Source organism: Archocentrus centrarchus, chromosome 17 (assembly GCF_007364275.1).
Source record: "Archocentrus centrarchus isolate MPI-CPG fArcCen1 chromosome 17, fArcCen1, whole genome shotgun sequence".
NCBI lineage: Eukaryota > Metazoa > Chordata > Actinopteri > Cichliformes > Cichlidae > Archocentrus > Archocentrus centrarchus.
In genome coordinates this window covers 12,905,023-12,927,630 of record NC_044362.1, presented here as the reverse complement: position 1 = coordinate 12,927,630, position 22,608 = coordinate 12,905,023, and the positions used below count along the sequence as shown (strand labels likewise).

General features: G+C 39.6%; 1 protein-coding gene across 1 annotated transcript in view; it reads left to right on the top strand.

Moving 5' to 3' along the window:
- The window catches only part of LOC115795939 (calsyntenin-2-like), a 179,865-nt gene that overhangs the window by 151,723 nt on the left and 5,534 nt on the right, over positions 1-22,608 (top strand). The window contains exons 10-14 of the mRNA XM_030752091.1: positions 9,547-9,709; positions 15,322-15,488; positions 15,841-15,989; positions 21,833-22,038; positions 22,212-22,379. Of these exons, the coding sequence (XP_030607951.1) occupies positions 9,547-9,709; positions 15,322-15,488; positions 15,841-15,989; positions 21,833-22,038; positions 22,212-22,379 (853 nt within the window). The remainder of the gene's footprint in view (positions 1-9,546; positions 9,710-15,321; positions 15,489-15,840; positions 15,990-21,832; positions 22,039-22,211; positions 22,380-22,608) is intronic.

The following is a 22,608-nucleotide window of genomic DNA, read 5'->3' as shown; positions in this document are numbered from 1 at the left end:
TCTATGGGGACTAAGTGGCATTAGATGCCACAGGAGGACATGTTGGTTAATCTCGAGTGAAGAGCACGTTTCGAGGTTCCTGGATGTGAAAAGAGTTTGAAGCTGGAAATCGAAGGGGTGGTGCTGAATGTTGTCAACATCGCCACAATTCAGATTTCAGTTAGAAGAGAAAGAAGAATTCTGGAGTAATTTGGACAGTGGCAAAGAGTGTTCCCAGTGGGGAGAGAGTGGTGATTGAAGTGGACTTCAGTGGAAATGTGGGTAAAGGGAACAGGCAGATGGTCCGCTGTGGCGACTCCTAAAAGGAGCAGCCAAAAGAAAAAGAGGAATGTTTGGCTGACCAATGACCATCAGTATGACGGTGGCTTCTCAAACTTAATTCATAACAACACTGATTTTCCTGTTAGTTATCTTTTAATTGCACAGGGGACTATTACTATTTAGTGGTCAATGAAGTTCATCTTCTACATTCAAATGTCGTTTAAGCAGAGGACACAAAATAATTAGGTACTCTACATTTCTTTTAGGTAAGCTTTTTCAGCAAACTAAAGACTTGTTGGCTCACTAAAAAGATGCAAGAATGAAATGCACGCTAGATTGTAGATAGATTGTAGCAGATGACAATGCATTGTCAGTTTACATCATGAATGCACTTGTAGGCTAAATCACACTGAAACCAAATAATGAACGTAAGTCTCTGCTCTCAGCGATAGCTCTGTTGCCAAATGCAATTCCTTCTCCCGCTGAAAGAATTTTTAACGTTAAGTGCTGAATGTTACACAGTGTATTATATATTAATAGTGTGTATTAATACTTATTATTTAGTATCTCAGAGTGCTTATAGTGCTTTAAAAAGACTAAACTAAGAACAAGAACTGCTAGAGTGCCTCAAGGTGAATAATGAGCACAAGAGTAGTGGAGACTGCTGGGAAAAGGACTGGTAAGAAGAAGAAGAGGTGACTGTGGAGTGTCACAGCTGCTTCTTACTGTCCTTGTTCCTCCAGCACTTAGAAAGGACACCCAATGGCTTCCGCAGCAACTCCATTTAGCTCTATTGATTTTGCAATTTTGAGCCTAAGAGAGGAGGGGTAGAGTGCGATGAAAGCAACCTGGCAAAGAGAGAGCGAGAGAGAAAGCAGCTTCCATTTTCCATGCCGATCGAACACTCTGAAGGAATGTCACATTGGACAGAACCCTTTATGCACACATCTACAGGCACTGACTTATTTATGAGTTTATGTGAACACAACCATGCACACAAGCACACACACACACAGGATGCCTATTTTTCCTTTCAATTTCTCAGTCTTGGTAATGGACCAGAGGATGAATCACTACCCTTTCTGAACATTATTCACTCTCTTGAGTCTGGAGAGCCTATCGATACAACCAGCTGTAGTAAGGATATTCACTCACAAAGTCCCGTACAAATCAAGGATCACTCTTTAAATGTCCTCCAAGCCAAAAAATGGTAGGAAAATGTCAGGCATAAAATCAAGGAAAGACAAAAGTTAAGACATTTTCCTGAGTATGAGCCTTAATGTACACCTGCACCTTTCAATATTTCCCCACTCTTGAGAATATGTCAATTAAAATCAAATGTTTTACAGATAGAGCACAAAATATATATTACAGAAGGGTTAGAAGGGAATCAAGGACCCAGTATTTTTCTCAGCTCACACCTGAGATTCTGAAAGGATTAAAAGATTTCTTTCACATCAGTTCAAAATAACTGTAAAAAAAAAAAAAGAAAAATAACAGAGCATGGTGGAAGCTCCCGCATTGTGAATCACAAACCAGCTTTCCAGTTTCACCAATTACACCTCTCACAACTTCTGCAGAGCCCCTGCTATTTATTGTTTATGTCTGACATCAATAATGAGGACTGAACGCCAGAGTGGAGCAAAATCGCTCTCGCTGCTTGTCTGTAAAGCCATCTACAGTTATCTGCCTTATCTGCCTGTTTCCACTATGCCTGTTGTGCCGTGGCTTGTTCTCTGCCCTGTGTGGATTAAAAGCCTCCTTTTGTTTCCCAGGAGATTAATTGGATGCTGTGGGTGGTGGAGTGTGTATTGCCTCTCCTGTTTGTAGTAGATAGTACCTATGCAGAGGGTGAGAATTTTTCATCTCACACTCAAGTGATTAATAAATGTTTCAATTACGTCTAATTGTATATATCTATATTTCATTTGCCACGTGAAGCCTTCAGATGTTTCAGGTGGAGTAAGAAAGATTAAAGCAAAAGTATCTGGAGTGAGAAGATGAGATGGAAATGTTGCCACGTTTTGTGATAGATGAGAGCAGCTTTTTGTCACGAGTCCAACACCATCATTTCCTTCAGTTCCCATCATGTTTGCTCTTTTTTCTCTGTTGCTGTGTTTATTCACTTTTCAGTGTTAATGTAATGATATTTGGCGTGAATCGCTTTAATTTTGTAATTTATTCAATCACAAGGACTCGTATGAAGCATGCTTTTGAATAAACAAGCACAAGTTGGCACTGAAACACACATTTTGCTCCTTTTTGAGAGTGCAAAACAGAAAAGGACAGTAAGCAGCCGAGAAAATGTTAGGAATTGCCTCGAGCAATAACATTCTCGGTGTTTATTTCATTTCTAGCCTCTATTTTTCAAATGCCTTCATTTGAGAGCTCAGCTGGACTTTGTCTGCTTTAGGTGCTGTTCTGTAAATGCAAATTTCTTTGCACTGTGTGTGTGTGTGCTGGGACCGGAGGGTGAGGGATAGCAGACTGTGTGTGTGTGTGTGTGTGTGTGTGTGTGTGTGTGTGTGTGTGTGTGTGTGTGTGTGTGTGTGTGTGTGTGTGTGTGTGTGTGATGTGTGTAAGAGGAAGGCTACTTAATGCTTCTTATTGCGCACTTTGCATACATGGTGACTCGGCATACTAATGTACTGACAACTTGTTTCTTCCATCTTTCTGTTTACCACTTCCTCTCACTCCACATCTGCCTCCAATCATCTGTCTCTTTGCTTGTCTGTTCCTCTCCTTCTCTAATTCCTGCCTTCAATTCAGATGAGAAAAAAATCTTTTTACATGAACCATATGGTAGAATTTAAATAATTTGCAGGTTTTGCTTCATTTATCAAGTAAGAGCTCCTGGAAACATAGAAGAAAGATAAAGACAGATTTCAAACATTGTGCAGAAAAAAATCATTTAAAAGCAGACCTTCTCACTTTAAGCATCTGGCAGGTATTGCATTGATCTTATTTAATCTAAAGCCTCATATTTTTCTTTGTTTGGCTTTTTTTTTTTTTTTTAGTTGTGTCACTAACACAAATCAGATCTTTTAGATATTTTTTCTTTTTTAATATAGTCTGGTAAAACTTTTCAAAGTAGACATTGATAGAATTTTTTTTAGATGAGCATACTTTCCTTTTTAACTTGTGGAAAACTTGGCAACTTTATATTATTTTAATTGGACTTTTTTTTCAGTGAGACTTCTACATAAAAGTTTGCTAGATTTGCCCTTTCACAGAAAACTGCATATGTTTTTTTATGCATATGCCATTGTGTATGATAGCACAGTTTGCTTCCTTTCTTCCTTTTTTTTTGTTGCTTTGTGACATTTATTTATTTATTTCACTATCCCTGTCATTCCCACGGTGACACATAATACGCTGGCATCAAAAGTGCTGCGCTGCATCTGTGTCAGAAAAGAGGAGATCAGAGGAGAGGGGTTGCGAAAAGGAACAAAAGAGATGAAAAGGAAAGAGAAGGGAAGTGGAAGTTATGACGGATGGATGAGGTGGAGGTGGGGAGAACAGGTGGAGGGAAAAACAACAGGGCATGGAACGGGCGGATGAGAAGAAGAGAAAAGGAGGGCTCTGGGGGCAAAACTAGACTTCCTAAAATTATCTGGTGAATGTTTGAAGAGGACAACAACAAGAACAACATTACTGCCAGCAACCAAAGTTGTTTTACCCATTCTAGCGACTGCAGGCAAATGTACTAATACATTTGAAATGGGATTTTCATGCTAAAGAAAAGGTTAGTTTTCATTTGAAATGGATGCGAACACCATCATATATATCTTGTAAAATTTTAAGGAAGCCTCCCTGCATCCCAGACTTCTCCAGTGTATTGAAATAAACTTGACCTTATTAAAGGGCTCCTCAGCAGCCGGCAGAACGTTCTCATTATTCTGTCAACGTCAGCAGATCTAAAAAGGACTAACGCTCTCTTCGGAAAAGGTGCACAGTAATTCATTCTGGTTCACGTAAACTGTAACCTCTGATTGGCACGAAAACAAAAGATTTGAGGCCCTGCTTTCCTTGTTAGTAGTTGCTCTAACCTGAGAGCAGCAGCATCTAATTGTTTTGCCAGAGATCCTCTGGGTGAAAAAGCTCAATTCAGTTCATGCTGAATTGAAATTGTGCAATATTTTCTAGGTCCAAGTGGCTCTTAAGATCTTCCTGCTTCTGTGCTGATGCTGAGGATGTAATAGCCACCCGTAAATATATTGTGGCAGATCTCCACAAGATAGACTGGCTTATCTCCAGTGTTTTATCCTCAGCAATAAAACACTGCTGTTGCTGCGTGGTAATATTCTCGACAAAGGAAATCAGGCTGAGTAAGGTACGGCTTAGTCACCGTGTTCTCCGGGATGAACCTTTATCAGAAGAACCCAAACTGTGATAGATAAATGATTAGGAAGAGGACACTATTTGTGCAGTCCTTAAATATATGCTAAATAATTAAAGACATAATCTTAGACAATACATGAAGAAAGAGAATGACTATTTTTCTGTCTGAAGGATTGAGCACTGTCAGTGTTTTTCATAAATCAGATTATATTAAAAATCTGAAGCTTTGAATGCTGGGAGATGACGGTCACATAACAGCAAAGCCTGTTATTTTTGCATACGCTGTACAGTAGCAGTCTTCCTTATGAAATTAAAGAGAAAGCAATTAGTTACTAATTTTCTTGGAAATGTCCTTCCTCTCAGGCCACTTCATGGCAGACGTTGGCTTGCATTAGCAGAAAAAAAAAACAAGAAACTGATTTTGTTAATGATGGCTCTGTTCCATCAAGGTTCCCAGTAAGCCTTGACAGTGAGCCAGTATTCAAAAACCCCTTACCCAACTCAGTCAAGTGGAAGACATTAACCCTGCGTTTTTCCTACAGTGGCCCAAATGTTCTGTATAAAGTGAAAAATGTGGAACAAACTTAGTGAGCAAGCACAAAAGGTCTCATCTGAGAGAAATAGTGAAAGCACCTGTGTGTGTGTGTGTGTGTGTGTGTGTGTGTGTGTGTGTGTGTGTGTGTGTGTGTGTGTGTGTGTGTGTGTGTGTGTGTGTGTGTGTGTCAATAATGTAAATAAGCTTTAAAATATTCAAATGACATTATACCTAAAAAAACCCCAAATCAGCACTTTTAGTTGCACATTGCCTGCACAAACAGTAGTGCATATGAATTCAAACGGGTATCCAGCCTCTGCCTCTTTCTCTTCTCTCCTTCTTTCTCTCTTGCTGTTGTGGCACCCCTCTGATGGTAGCATCCATCCTAAGCAGGTCTGCAACCTGCCTGAGGACCAGCTCATTAAACTGTTTCAGCATTCATTGTCTCGTTACTTTGATGCAGAGGAGAAATACTTTCAAGCTCACACTAACTAATATGTCATCAGACAAGCAATGTGTACACAAACATGCCTCAGCAACAGACAGAGTCTTGCTGATGGTATCTGCTAATGATGTGTGTGCGTGTGCATTTTTAAATATGTGAGCATGATTTATTTCAGACAGTTTAGACAGTCTGCTACATAAACAAATTCAGTGAGGGACCGGATTCAGAAGCCAATGCTTCTTGGATGAAGTAGTCATGGATATGTGCAAATAAATTATAACACACTAGATACTAGACAATTGATCTGTAACAAAATCACTTGTGAACTTTTGTGATCTATCAATATTTTATTATTTACATATGATATCTCTATTCATTTTCTAGACTTCAAGTTCTGTCAGTTTTAGACTTTCTGTCATGCTTTGGTGCTCAGATATTTCTCAAATACAGTTTGATTATGCATGTTTTATCTATTTTTCAAACATGCCATCACTGTGCATGTATTCTAAAACTTACATGTAAAAACAGATATTGCCTCATTTCTGTTCGGCAAATACTCCATCAGTTATTATATCTAAAACCAGAGGAAAGCAACAGGAACGCACAACACAGCACACTTCCACACAGCCTTAAAGCAAGATTTTCCTTCAGTTTGTCAAGTTGCCAAGGGGATTTTTAGCCATGCTAACTCTGTTCATGGCTCTGCTGTTGTTCAGTCTACCACTTTGGACTGAAATATGTAGTCAATAATGAATGGATTGGCATAAAATGTATTCCAGTTATCCATCCATTCTCCCAGAGGATGAATCCTTGACTCAAATGCCACCAGGATGGATTTCAATTAGATTTTGCACAGCGTTTAAGTCTACTTCAGAATAAAATCCAATAACTTGATTTTTGTTGCTCATTTAAGAACAAACAAATCATCCTCAGCTTCACTTTGTGTTCACACGCTAATCTGTGATGAAGCCGCTAAAAATTAAACCTGATAAGCTGCGTGTTAGTGTTAGCATTTAGTACAGCCTTAAAGACCTGCTGCTGTAGTCTTGTGCTTTTCTCTGAGTTTTTTGTATTTCATTGTAGGGAGCAGCTATTGAAGTGTTATCTGGTGTTGATTTATTATACTCCACAGAAATATACAGACTCCGTAGGCAAGGGCCAAGATTTTGTACCAGCAGCGGTCTGATTTCTGTTTGTTGTCCGCTTGTAGTCCGAGCAATCTGTGGTCAAACTGTAATCTTTGACAAGTGTACACAACAGGAGTCCTGACAGGATGGAACAGAAGCCAAGAGGCACTGGCCATTGGCCCCAGAGACTAAGTCATCTGATGTCCCAGACTGTGCTTTAATAAACTCCACATAATCACAGCTTTAGGAAAATGCAGTATAATGCCATATAAGTGGAGACAGTCCCCCACATAAACAGTGCAGATAATGGCAGAGGCATACACTCACCTCTACAGGCAGTCAGCCAACCAGCGGCTAAATGAAAGTGGCAATTCATTCTGCCTGTCTAGTCAAGTACCCATGCAAATCCTGAATGCGAGATGATGAAACTAAAATACACTGTCATTGTTAATAACGCGCGGCTGGCTTCCCAGAGTATTTCACTTAATGTACAGCAAAGGAAGGTTACAAAAATACAGTATGGCAATGTAATGTTATCAAAATGTAGCGATGAGTACATCCAAATAAAACCTTGAATCATCACATCTGAATGTGATAAAGAAAATGCATATTTACTGAGAAATGTAAAAGCCTGATGGGTAGGAGGAGTTTCTGGGCTGTCCTTTCTGTGAGTGAGCCAGCAAAGGTTTCATCTGCATTCATTTGTATCAAATCTTAAGAGAAGTTCTGTTCTGTGTGTGCTCGTGTGTGCGGCCTTAATGAGAAATCATCTGTCCACCTGCCAGGTTTTCTCTGTGTATCTGAAATGAAAAGATATTTTTCCACTGAAAATATTAGTTTACTCTATATTTAACTAAATCCTTCCCACCAGATTGGTTACAGGAAAACAATTTGGCCTTAATGGGAGAGCCTTTTTTTTTTTTTATGAGTACCTTTGAAATTATATTTACCTCAAGCACCTAGAAATAATACCTTTAAAAGAAAGTGCAGTTTCATTGGGGAATATTTATTTTAGAAAATGGGCACTGTGGCCTCATTGTTTGTGAAAGAAGTTGTTTGCGGCCCCATGCAGTGTTGTCTTTACCGTTATTGCTTTGGGCCATAAAATATATTTGTACTCGGCCATTTTACAGCATATAACACCTAAAACATAGAACTTTGTTTTGTTCTGTTTTGTGTAGCTGTTTATTCTGTCCAGCATTGTGCAGGACTGTAAGTTGTCCTAGCATGCGCTAAGAGAAAATGCCAGTCTTGTCATAATAACATATATTGAGAAAATATAGATGATTTAATTACAGCTGTGATTTTTCTCGGAAGCATTGCAGTGCTGTTCAAGGTTGAAGCCATTTTTTAAATTAATTGGTATATTATCATTTTTAAGTCTGCTGTAAAAATTGGATTAGATGGCCTCTAACGGCTGGCCTGGGAACGCCTTGGGGTCCCTCCGGATGAGCTGGAGGAGGTGGCTGGGGAGAGGGAAGCCTGGGCTTCTCTGCTTAGGCTTCTGCCCCCGCGACCCGGCCCCGGATAAGCGGAAGAAAATGGATGGATGGATGGATGGCCTCTAACACAGCTCCAGATTAATGCAGAGCTCTCTCTGTAGCTGCTAGATGTGTAACTAAGAAACAATTTGATAAAAAAGTTCACCATATTTACTTAAAATGAAATAATATGTCACTGCTCTTTTTTAAAACTTGTTGCTGCTGACAAACAACATAAGTTATTGCGTGTTTAACCCTTGGAAGAGCTAATTTGCCATTGCAGGCTATTGCAGTTGTCCAGTGTTGATAAAGTTTGCAAATTCAAACCATGAGAATTTTCCCATCTGTGTAACATAAACACATACAGACTAGCGGTCAGCTTCTACCTTCATACATACCATATTCAGCAGTTTTCATCCTTCCATTTTATTCCGTTTTTCCAATTCAGGGTCACAACTGGGCCGGAGCCTATCCCAGCTGTCGTAGGGTGAGAGGCAGTGTGCACACTGGACAGGTCACCAGTCTGTCACAGGGCTAACACACAGAGACAGACACCCATTTAGAATCACCAGTTAACCTAACATGCATGTCATTGGACTGTGTAGCTGGATTACCTGGAGAGAGCTCACACAGACATAGGGGGGAACATGTAAACTCCACACAGAAGGACCTTCTTGCTGTGAGGCAGTGTTGCACCACTGTGCTGCCTCAACAGTTTCCATATAGTTTGATATTCTATATAATATAGAATATCAAAAAGTAGTAGTATGTTTTATGGCCCTGACATAGGGACAGTGTGTGTATTTGCGGTAGTTACAGAGATAAAACTAAAGCAAGAGAACAGGATGTGTCTTTATCAGTTCCCCAAATGATCAAGAACGTTTGTAAAGGTTGATAAAAGTTGTGTGGCACACAGTCTTTCTACAGCTGTGTTTGTCACTCACCGTGTGCCTTTAATGAACAGCTCATTAGACGGAAACCTCATTAGCTGTCTGACGACAGGGAGCAAATGATCCGGGGAAAAGAAGAGGAATTTGATGCGTCTCATTTATTGGAGGTAGAAAGGCAGGGAGCATTCAAGGATGCGCTTTTGGGTTTGGAGTAAACATCATCATGTTCATAACAGCAGCCCTATAAACATAATCCCCCATGGAAATACGCTCCATAATAATGCTAATAATAATACACCCCCCTAAAAAAGACATGTAATTGCTTCAGTAATGTATTTTTAAAGATGCCCCTTTTTCATCCATGCTTTAATCAGGACTGTTGTCTCATTCAAATGCATACTAAGTGGACATATGCCATAAAGTACAGTAACTTAGCAATATGACAATTTTTCTCTTTGCTCTACAGATCTGTGACAAGGAATGGCACTATTATGTCATCAACGTGGAATTTCCTGCAGTGACTCTTTTTGTGGATGGTGTGACCTATGAACCCTACCTGGTGACAGATGACTGGCCAATCCATGCCTCAAAGATCGATACACAGCTGACCGTGGGCGCCTGCTGGCAAGGTCAGTATGTATGTGTGTGTCTGTATACAAGGAATGTCTCCCTAAAATGTACAATTATACAGAAGTTTGGCATTAAAGAAGCTGAAATCAGGCAAGGAGGACCTGCTACACTGCTGCTGGGATTTTTAACAGCTTTACAAAATGATCTGAAGCACCTGTTGTGTGCGTGCGTGTCAGAACTGTTTGTTTTTTTAAAACATCATTTTTAATGCTTCATACAAAAACACTGGGGTTAATTAATTGTTTTGAGGATGCATGTATCCTTTAATTTTAATGAAAGAATAAGAATAAGAAATGGTGTTGTTCTGATCTTGTAGTTTATTGTAGCCCTTACACACTGATAATTGTGTCCTTCACTTGTTACCTATATGTATAAACCTATATGTACAATCTGTGTGCAACGAATACATAACATTTTCAATTTTTTTCTCCTTTGATCAGTGTTACAGTTTTGTTCTCAACAGGATAGATAGATAGATAGATAGATAGATAGATAGATAGATAGATAGATAGATAGATAGATAGATAGATAGATAGATAGATAGATAGATAGATAGATAGATAGATAGATAGATAGTTTTGGACACATTTTTGAATAGGTTTTGTTTCACAATCCTCTCCAGGGTGCAGTTATCCCTGTTGCTTGGACACTGTTTTCTACCACATCTTTTCCTTCCCTTCACCTCTCTATTAATGTGCTTGGACACAGAGCTCTGTGAACAGCCAGCCTCTTTAGCAATGACCTTTTGTGTCTTGCCCTCCTTGTACAAGGTGTCAGTGGTTGTCTTTTGGACAGCTGTCAAGTCAGCAGTCTTCCCCGTGATTGTGTAGCCTACAGAACTAGACTGAGAGACCATTTAAAAGCCTTTGCAGGTGTTTTGAGTTAATTAGCTGATTAGAGTGTGGCACCAGGTGTCTTCAATATTGAACCTTTTCACAATATTCTAATTTTCTGAGAGACTGAATTTGGGGTTTTCATTGGTTGTCAGTTATAATCATCAAAATTAAAAGAAACAAACATTTGAAATATATCAGTCTGTGTGTAATGAATGAATATAATATACAAGTTTCACTTTTTGAATGGAATTACTGAAATAAATCAACTTTTTCATGATATTCTAATTTTATGACCAGCACCTGTATAGCCTATATATCACTGTAAATAATTGAAAGCAGGACCTGTGTATTCTGATACTCTCTAATACTCAACATATGACATAATTACAGAGCACAGGTATTATATTGAGAGCAATACATTTTCCAGTGCATTGCAGGCCACTGAAATTCATAATGAGATGTATTATGTTCCAAGAGACCAAATAGTCTGTCCAAAAACTGCAGGTGCAGCAGTCAGAAACCTGTTATTTTTTTAATATGTAGTTGTTACCAGCCTGAAAAATGCTGACAACATATCATAAACATAAAGAAACTGCATCAACAAAAAGGCAAAGCAGCCCAGAGAAGTTTAAAATTACATTTGAATCACAAACAGAAAGAAAGCGACTGACTGTTAAAATAAATAAAGAGACTAAAATTTATGCCCCCGGGCTGCGAGCTGTTTCCCGCGGCACAAGCCGAGCGGGTATCAAACAGGAAATTCTTCACATCATTTCCAGCGGCGGGGAAGGAGAGTGAGCAGAGATCGCATTGGACTGAACAAAAGCTACCCTGCTGTCATGTTTATTACTTGAATAATTACAAAAAAGTGCTTCATGTGAGGATGAGACAGTAGTGATCCTTTTTGCTGCTTGACTAAACCACATTCATGACGCTCGCCAGCATTATCCAACGCTTCAATCCTGATGGCGTTTTGGTTGCTGCTTAAATTTCATTTCATCCTGTGCCTGATTGCAATTTTCTTTCTGTCGTCATCATTTTCTTCCTTGCTTCATACAGCCCTCTCTTGCTGCCTCTTTCCATGAATCTCTGATTGTGAGAGAAAGCCCTGAAGGAAGGATTAGCTAGAGTGAATGGAGGACAACTTTGCCAGCTATTACATCCCAATGAAGCCGCTTTAAGCTTCACTAAGCCGCAACTGATAACTTTGCAGGCCATTAGCGAGCAAGATTGCCTTTCAGAGTCTCTCATTTCTCCATCCTCCCTTTCACCACAATCAACACCATAATGATGAGACATGTGGAATAAAAAGGCATTTAGACTGTACTTTCACTACCCCAAGAGCACAAAGAAGATGTGTGTTGTTTTCTTTACAAGGTTAACCCCAGAGAACAGTTTGGCTGTTGTTGGGTCTTAGCAGTTTTCTGTGGCGCTGTTGTTTGTTGTTGGGCGTGAGTGGCAAATGTGAGTTTGCCATCTCTTCGTTTCACTTGCAACGCGGCTGTGGGTGTGGACTTTTTAAGCAGCCCTCGCAATATTCAGACATTTTAGTAAAGCAGAAACATCAGAAAGAGCGTGGGGTGATTTTATGTGGGAAATGAAAGGCATCAATCAAAGGAAAGCAGCAGAATGTACTCGTTTTGAAATGCTTTGAGAACACAGTAAAGAAACATGTATTAGACTGGAGGTAATCCACCAGACCTTTCTCATTCTGACTTGTCATAATAGGAAACACGCAGTTGTAACTAATAACATTAATTATGGCTCTGCTCTTTCAAGGTGTCGCAGTAATGTCAGTGAAACAGCGGGAGCAAAACAAGAGCCTGAATGAAATGCATCAGTTACTGATGTGATTACAATCATGTGCCTTTCAAGAGAAAGCTGAATAGGAAAACACAGTCAAACAGGATCCAGTTGTGATTTTTGAAAGACTCAAACATTTTGAACGTTGATGTACACATTATTGACCTAAAGCACCCTGTCAGAATCTTCCTAAAGGGATTAATAAAGTTTCAATTTAATCTAATGAACGCATTTACAGAAAAAAATGGAAGGGAACCGCAATAAAACAAGAAGAACGGGGCGCCTGGGTGGCTTAGTGGTGAAGCCGGCGACCACATACACACGCCGCGTTGTGGTGCGGGCGGCGTGGGTTCGTGTCCTGGCCCGTCGCCAATTTGCCCGCGTGTCTTCCCCTGTATCTTTCCCCCTTTTCCTGTCACTCTCCACTGTAGACAAAAGCCGCTGTGGCCAAAAATGCAAAAAAAAAACCAAGAAGAACTGGAACCTTCAGACAAGAATTAAACTGATTTGCAGGCATCAGTTGAAGGGCAGATGTGTAATATTATGCAGAGTATGTCTTTGAAATCTGGAGATCTAGAGATGGGTTTTTTTTTAATGTTTTCAGATCAAGATATTATTCTGAATGGCCTTGCTTCTTTTTGAAATTATTTCCAAAATGTCACTACTCATGTGTTCAAGGTCTGCCACACAGTATGTGACATTCTGCTCTTCAGTGTCTCCTTTTTTTTCTTTTCTTTTTGATTGATTGTGTGAATCTATTTAAAATAGATGTATGTTGAGATGTCGTTTTTCCAGAAAAACATGTCTTGGGGGGGGAAACCTTTATATTGGTAGAAAGAAAGGGAGATGATGGACAGGCAAATTAGGCTTTCTCTGCTCCCACTTACACCTACTTGTATTCTGAAATGCTCAGTGCTCACCATGTCAGCTCTGGGTGTATGGATATAAGAAATGTGCTATCAGAAAAACAAGAATCCACCTATATATATGGAAAATACATTTAGATTACATTTTGCATGTAAAGGAATACTGTCACTGTGGACACGGATAGTGATATGTCTAATAATTGACACACAACTTTAACAATATATAGCAAAATAAGAACTATCTACAAATGACGAGTGTCTGAAAGTCATATCATTGAGAAATAGAATTCAGTAAATTCCTGACACAGGACCTGAGAAATTCATCTGGCGCTTCAGCTGATCCATCTACTGTTCACTGAAACCTAATCAGAGATGGTCCCAGTGGAAGGGTGGAAGTACCTTCAATTCAACTTAATTTTATCTATACATACATAGTTACATACATACATATAATAGGTCCAAATCAGTCAAACTGTGTCATCAGGTTGATTAGTACAAAGATTGGAAGTTCTGCATGCATTCACGTGAGTGTCTGCCTTGATTTAACTTAGTCAACTGATCTTCTTCGTGCAGTGATGGAGCATCACTCCATTAAAGTCGAAACTTCCTGTCATACAGACTTCCTTTTATAGATTCCATCAATACATTTACTGTTATCTGTTATAGATATGAGTGTGTGATGCGGGAACTGTTGCCGAGCCGAGCTGAGGGAGGAGATGCCTGCAGCCCTGTGCAGGCTAGCCAGTTCTGAATATCATCTGCAGTGTCTGTCTACAATTCCCCGAGCATCTCTGTACAGAGTAGCTCTGTCCCAGGAGAACCTCCTATCTGCTAAATGAGTGAACAACTTTAAATAACAAAACTGCTGAGTCAGAATACTGCACTGCTAAAAAGTTATATTCAGTTGAATAGGAAAGGGGGTGCTGAATCAAAGGCACCAGTAGAGTGGAGGTCTTTTTAATATCTAAGAGTTGTGTTACATGGATTGTTAATGTATTTTCCAGTTTGGGTTAATAAACAAGTAAATAAATTAAAATAAAGACTGAATAAAGTTAATATGTTTCAGTTAAAATGGGGTATTTATCTATTTTATTGTAAGTTTTTGCTGCATTTGAAATTGACTGTAAGCAGTATTTTTGTGTTTTAATATAATGTGAAAAAAAAGTAATAATAATCAAATTCTAAACCTGTACATACTGACTATGTACATATTTCATTACTACTTAGACATACTTGTATATGACACTCGGTATATTATGAAGTGCAAATACAGACTGACATCCATCATTTTAGCATTACTCTAAGAGGAGCTGTCACCTTGTATTAGAATTTTCAAATGTGTAAACCGTAACTGACCTAAAAGACTCAGACAGGAAGTAATTTACCTTAAAGGGCGGTAGACCTGTATGGAAATTACACCTGTCATGAGAAGTGCTGAAATTGTACCACAGGGCAGAGCTGACAGGAAAATCTGCTACGCTCTCCATATGAAAAAAAAGTGCACTCTTAAGAAGATGTCAGGGTTTGACAGACTCCACCGTCTGTACTGCTGTGATACCTTTTACACAAGAGATCGTGCCGGCTTCCGCTGCAGGGTTTTATTTAGCTTGTGTGAATGGTTAGTTTGTATTTCCCAGTGGCTGTGGCAGTTGCAGAACATTTTAGGTCAACCTCGCACTACCATCTGTCAAAGTCATAAATCCAATGTGACAACCTGTCAAAATCAGCTGTTGTGTGACATGGTGGAAATCCCGTGTCATGTGATATTTCCTTGAATATTGCAGACCATAATCTGTAGGTTATGACATCTGCTTTTCTTGCTTATCTAGAGTGTGCAGCAGTTACTGTAGAAAACAAAACCCAGAGATTTGATTGAGCGTTTTGAGCAGTTTTTTTTTTTTCCTTTGTTGTAAGATGTGACATTTCTAATCAATTTAAGTTCCCCAACTTAAAATGTGTTTCTGTCTGTATATACACATCCATATAATATACATAGATTCTCAATTTTAGCCACTTTTCCCCTTAGCTTCCTCCCCTTTGTTACCCTCCTTTTCTTTTCTCTTCTTTCTCCTCCCTTCACCATATATCTTTTCTCTTTCCTACTAGGTGGTGAGGTAGGAACCCCAAGGTTCACTCAGTATTTCCGTGGTAGCCTGTCAGGTCTGACAATCCGACCGGGCCGCATCGAAACCCAGAAGGTTATCTCCTGTTTGCAGGCTTGCAAAGAAGGCCTTGATATTAACTCCCTTGAAAGCCTCGCTAAGGACATAAAGGTGTGTGAAAAAATGAAGGCATGCAACATATTTCCGCCTTTCTCTACAGTAACAGCTAACTGCATTTTCATTGATTTAAAGGGAAGAAGTAAAGCACTGTGTCCTATTGAAAATTCATGTGCCCCTTTTTGCAGTTAAGGCTCTGTGAACATTTCTTAGGATGCTCTCTTAGGAACACGCTGACTTTCATTTCTTATCTCTGGAATATGATGTAGTCGAATGTAATGCGTCCACATCTAAATGCTTTAGATTAACTGCACTCATATTATTGAACTTCACTGTTAATGCACACATTATGAATCTAGATTCTAAAGTTCTTTTGAGGACAAGTAGTGTTTGTGTATTTGTCCAGTTTCATTTTAACCCAGCCCAGTCTGTGCTGGTGGTGGAAGGAGAAGATGTGGACAGCATCAACACCGCCATGACCAAAGTGTCCTACATCAATTCTCGCCAGTTCCCCACACCAGGCCTCCGACGGCTGCATATCACCACTACAGTACAGTGAGTGCACATTTTCTCTGACAATACATTTTTATCTCAGCTATTTCAGAGACAAAACACACACTGTGACTTTTTAAAACCCAGCTTCATGTGCGCTTTATTGAACTGCACTCTGAGCAGTTCAGTTTTGGAGCAGCTCTGCTGGAGCTGCTGTGAGTTTAACATCTTGCTCAAGGGGGCATTGGCTTTGAGAGACTGGTACAGTACACACTGTATGCACACACATATGTTGTGGAAATCTCGTGGGACCAGATTTATTCACGCAGGAAGAGTATTCGTTAGGTTCAGATGATTCACGCACAAACATTTAAAGGAGACACAAAGCAGCTTATCATAAACAGAGATGTCTGTTGATTTGTATTGTGTATTGATTTGGTCATTAGCTTAGCATTTGACTTTACAACATTATTTACCATACTGCAGTGTAAATCACACCTCTGTAGTTTTTCATTACACATGCTATATTATTATTAGCTAGATAGGATACTTGTGTATGTCCCCATGCATTAGCTGAGCTTTTCCCAGCTGCCATTGGACAAAAGGAAAAAAGTCAAACGTGCACAGGAGGAAGATGCAAACTCACCGCTTAAAGGCATGAGCCAGCAAGCATTTTCGAACCTAGAACCTTCTTCCCTTGAAAAAGAACTGTGCTAACCACTGCACCAACATGCCACCCCCTGCATCAGCTAAATTAGATTCTTACATTCAGAGTGTAATGGAGCAATTTAGGGAAATGCGCAGAACAGCTGCACATTTAATGTGTCGAGGGCTTTTTTGTTTGTTTGTTTGTTTTTTTGTTTTTTTGTAAATTAAGATTTGAACTCTTTCTGACGATGTAATGTCTGTAAAAACACCCAAAGCACTAATGTGAAATGATGCTTGCATGCATAAAGCACGGTGGTCAGCACCGTGTTTTGTACTGCCTGTTACTTGGTCACAGGCAGTACAAACAGCTACAAACAGTAACAGTGGTGTGTAAAGCAGCTGTCAGAGCTGAGCTCTCAGTGAGATGGCAAAGGGTGGATCATTAGTGTAAAAACTATTAAACCAATGAGCAGACCAGCTGTCCCTGGTGATTGCAAAGACCATATTGCTAGAGTCTATTTTCCCTGTTTTTGTTATGTTTTTCCCTCTTCTCTCCTCTCTCCATTTGTGCTTCTGTCTCTGCCTTTGATTTGATTTGACTTGATTAAATTGACTGTTCACAAGTAGCAGCAGCACTTCAGGATGATGATGTCAGTCACTCAACCTGCCTCTCTTTCAAGTACTTGCCCAGAAATGTCCTGCATAATATTATATCCCAATATTCCAAACACAGGAACTTTGGTTCGGTTGGCTTTTGGTGACCTGATATTTTCACTAACAGACTAAAAACATACACTTACAATATATATTAAAAATATTAAATGTAATGGACAGATGGTAGGCTGATCATTTATTTTCCTCTGCATAGACCAAAACAGATGATATGTACCCATAGATTATATATTATGTGCATATACTGTCAACTGTTAACTGTAAACATATTAAAACAAGAGAAAAAAATACTCAGTTTTGTCTTTGAGCCAAAACATTTGAAAAATCTTTTTTATCTGATTATGTCTTTTTTTTTATGATTTTTTGGAGTTCAGTAGTAATTTTAAGTGGTACCTATGTTTGAATTGCTACTTTGAGACTAACTCATCCCTGCATTTCCTATTGGATCATTATTACATCCCAGTATTGATTTTCTCTATGGGTCTCATGTCTGACCTGCTCTTCAAAGCACTAAGCTGTAGCACACAGGATGTAACATGCTTGATTGCATATATAGATATTCTTTATTGAGAGAATGACGTGTGTAGCTCGAGTGCTCGGTACTTGTCCACGTGTCGTGCATCTTGTCTTCACAGCCGTGCAGCACCTGTTCATTTGTTGAGCAGCAAACGCAGGCAGGTCAAATCAGCTGGTCGATAAAGTGAGGCGAGCTCGAGGAGCAACAATAGAGGCTGTCGGACTCTGACAGCACTTCACAGCGCTCTTCAAGATAACGGCAGATAGATCCGCCTTTGCACTCAGCAGATATGTTGAATCTGCAGTCTGTGACCGAGGAAGAACGACTATATGTAGTTCCATAAGACGTACTGATGTTCTGAAATTCTTTAAGCTGCTGCTTTGTTTTAAAGCTGTGGGTCTTTTCTCCGTGCCACAGGTCCTGTCTGGCAGCATAAGTAGTTTGTCAGCATTTCCTTGGACCACATCTATCTTCAAAATATTGTTTGCACAACAGATTCAAAAATACTGCTTCTGCTTCCACAAGGGTTGCAGCCCTGTTGCACTGACACAATCTGTTCACAGACAAACTGAACAAGTACTTAAAGGCCTTTGTGGTAGTTCCTGATACAATGATGTTTCCAGGAGCACGTTTTCCTTTGAGCGTGCACACACACGTAGAGAAACACACAGATTTCAAAGTGAGGACACTGCTGGCAACATGGTCATGGCAGGTAACAAACCTCGGTTAATCTGAGATCTTAAAAACTAACATCACTTTTTGTGGATTGGATTTCTTTATATTTAAGTGGGCTTTATTTCCTTTTTTGAAATTTTCAGTATGTCTGTGCAGGTGAAAGTTCATGGTATCAGTTTCTTCATCCTCCAGGAACTGCCTGTGTAACCGGTGGGTTCTTCTCTTTCTCTCTTTCTGCATTGTGTTGCAGAAAGGACGACCGATGTCTTTTGGAGGGAATCTCCGTTTATTCACTGACAGAAGTTGGGATAAAACTGTGTCTTCAGTTAATGATGGTTCAGGCTAAGCCCCTACACAAACCAAACACACAAACCAAACACACAAAGACATTTTTGTCTTGCTCCTTATAAACGAGAGCTGTTCCAGAAAAATAATTGTAGGGGTACAGAAGTCAGTAACAAAAAAAAAGTTCCGCATAACAACCGGAGTTACTCAAACATGTCAGGTAAAACTAAATGAATAAATACATTTTGTGGAATTCTATATAAATATACATGAAAATAACAGATGCACAGGACATAATTGCAAAAAATATTAATAAAGAATTGGTGCTGTTACACCTGCATACTCTCACCACATGAGACCGGGCATTGTCGTGCACCAGGAGGAATCCAGGATGCACTGCACCAGTGTAGGGTCTGACAGCGGATCCAAGGATTTCATCCCGATACCTAATGGCAGTCAGGGTTCTGTTGCCTAGCCTGTAGAGGTCTGTGCGTCCCTCCATGGATATGCCTCCCGACGCCATCACTGACCCACCACCAAATCGGTCAAGCTGAGCAGTATTACAGGCAGCATGATGTTTTCCATGGTTTCTTCAGACCCTTTCACATCTGTCACGTGTGCTCAGGGTGAACCTGCTCTCATCTGTGAAAAGTACAGGGTGCCAATAGTGGACCTGCCAGTTCTGGTATTCTACGGCAAATGCCAGTCGGGCTCCACGGTGCCAGACAGTGAGCACAGGGCCCACTAGAGGACATTAGGGTTGTCTCATTGTTGCCCCTCTAATTTCATTAACACCAAAGCAGCTGAAACTGATTAACAACCCCCTCTTATATTAAACTGACCAGATTAATATCCCAGAAGTTTCACTGACTTGGTGCTGTACTCTCATTAAAAAGTGTTCCTTTAATTTTTTTTTAGCATTTTTTTTTAGTTTACTGCATAACTGTGCTTTTCTGGCAATAGTGTATAAAATACTTACACACAATAAACACAATAAAACTGACAGAGCATACATAGGTACTGTACACAAAAATATAAGAAACTCCCATAATTCCATAGCATTTTTGTCCAGAATGGAAAGCAACATTTTCTAGTGACAGATGAAACTAAATTACTTGAATTAATATTCACTGTATATGTTTCAAAAGCAGCTGGTCTGTTTGATGAGTGGGTAAAACAAACTCACTGGAGAATTTTGTATTCTTGCCAGTTTTCCCTTTTTGTTGCCAGCCCGTTCTGGCATTCCAACAAATCTCAGAAGTGGTAATCAATTATGATGGCTTACTAGAAATTGATTGCACAAACAAAGCACCTCAGTGACCACTTAACATATTTTCTAAACCTGCTTCTTGTTAAGAGGAATAGAATATAAACAGTTTTCTAAGTTTGAACTGTTAGGGTGGTTTTTTTTTTTGGTTCTCTCTAGGCACTGTTAGCACTGCAAGCAAAACTTATTAAAACTGAAACCTCAATAATCAGAATTGTTAAAATAAAAGGATTCTTGAAATGCTCTAAATAAATCAAGAACTAAAATAAGAACTAAAAAAGAGTGCAAAAGTCTTGAGCCTCCAATCATTTAAAAAAATAAATTCTAGGAAAATAGGAAGAGGCCAATCCGTAGCAAACAGTGTTCCAGTGTGTGTGTGTGTGTGTGTGTGCACGCGCGCGCGTGTGCGTGTGCGTGCATGTATGTGTGTGTGTTTCTACCCAGGTGTGCTTTTACTGCATTTGCAGTGTTTTGGGGGTCATTGCCATGCTGAAAAATGAAGTTGTTGCTAATCAGATGCTTTCCAGATGGTACTGCATGGTGGATCAAAATCTGATGGTACTGTTCTGTGTTCGTAATTCCATCCATTTTGACAAGATCTCCAACACCTCTCTCTCCTGACCTCCTCTGTACATGCTGACGATTTAAACCAAAAATTTCACATTTGGATTAATCTCTCCATCAGACCTGTTGCCACTGTTGTTCAGTCCAGTTCTTGTGTAATGTGGCATAGCTCATCCTTTTCTCCATGTTTTACCTACTTAAGAATGGCTTCTTAACAGCCACTCTTCCACTGAGACCATTTCTGAAAAGGCTTCAGTGAACAGTAGATGGGTCAGCTGAAGCCCCAGATGCATCTCTCAGGTCCTGTGTCAGGTCTTTGTTTTTGCGTCAGGTCTTTGCATGAATTTTAGATACTGCTGCAGATAGTTTTTTATCCTGACCGCTTCTTTAGTCCTCCACTTGACACACTGCATCCCATGTCGAGATATGCAAAGTATTCGGCTAATAGTTCTTTGGGAATCACCTTGTTGGTGCAAAAGTGCAGCTTTATATCTGTGAAACTGTTTTAACTTTGGCATTTTCCATAGATTCAAGGAAAGAAATGGGAACAACATTTGGTTTGTTTTGCTTTTTTTTTTTTTTGCTAGTAACAAAGTAACAAAGCCTAATGATACAATCTGAAATTTGTGCTTTTTTGCCTGCTATGTGTAGACACAACTTCATCCCTTGAGTTTGGTGCCTTTTTTATGGTTGAATGATTCATAAGTCAGTGTTGAGTGGCTTAAGAAACAAAACAAGAACATTCCTCTGAAAATGGTCAAGTACAAGGACTGGACTGACAATGAGTGAAAAAGCAGCCAATGTCCAAAGAAAAGCTTTGAAAGACCCTCAGAAAGCCGGCAGAACTATTGCTCAAGACCACTTTAAATTATCACAAGAAAGTCTGGCTCCTTGGAAGCAGAATATAAAGAAAGAAAAGACTTTTGAAGGGTACTGTATTTCAGTAGTTTCAGTAGTAAAGGCCCTTCCATCATCCTGAAAGTGAAAATAAACTTGCTACCAAACTGTTTTTGCTTTATGATTGATTTTCTTATTTATTTATTATTTTGAGATTTGTGTGTTTTCCTGCTTTACTCACAGATTTTAAGTGAACGAGGTTCAGCTGGAACAAAGAAATGTCCCTGTTATTCCTTGAACCTTTAATTCAGTACACTGGTATTTAAGTTGTACCTTGAAAAGTGAATATTGCACAGTAAAATCAAGACACATAAGCAGTGAGGCAGTAACACAGATGTTGTCCTGCCCTGTGACCTTTTCTTCTGTATGTTTGTGTGTCAGGTGTTTCGGAGAGGACACGTGTCTCTCTATCCCAGATATCAAGGCAGTAGTTATGGTGATGCCACCCAGTGAACCGAGAATCACCATTGCTGGATCTAATCGACTCGTCAGGCCTGCCAGTGACCTCCGGGGCCCACTGGGTGTGGCACCTTTCAAAGAGCTTCACATCACAAGCACAGTAATGAAGGGAGATGGCTTTGGTGGACGTGAGTGGGATGTTACAGATACTCTCAGCTTATACCAGCCTCTTAATAACATTAATAATGTCTTCTTTCTTTCATTTTTGTTACAAACATTCGGCCACATATGTGCGTGATATTTGACATCTTATCATTTCAAAAATTGTCACACTTGTGCAATTTTGTGTGCATGCATGCAGCCCGCAGGCCAGGAGTGATGGAGGTAATGCACAATCTGGACTACTGTGATGTTCTGGTAATTGGAGAGGAACTGAATCCAGACAGAGAGAGTCTGGAGATTCATCACAGTGCTCTGCTGGGAAAACACCTTGATGCCACCAACTCCACCTCTGGAATATCAATTTATGGTAGGCTGACAATGCTTTGTGACCTTCTGCAGTTTCATCTTAGGAAAGATCTGCAGAAATGGCTTGCCCTTTAATCAGCATTCATATAATCATAGATTAAGAAAGGCGTAAAGATCCGTGAGACTTGTCCCTGTCATATAATTACAGGCTTATTTATAACACTAACATGCAGTTCTGCTACATGACCTGTGTTAGCCTTTAAGCATGGCATCACTTTTTACTGTGTTAC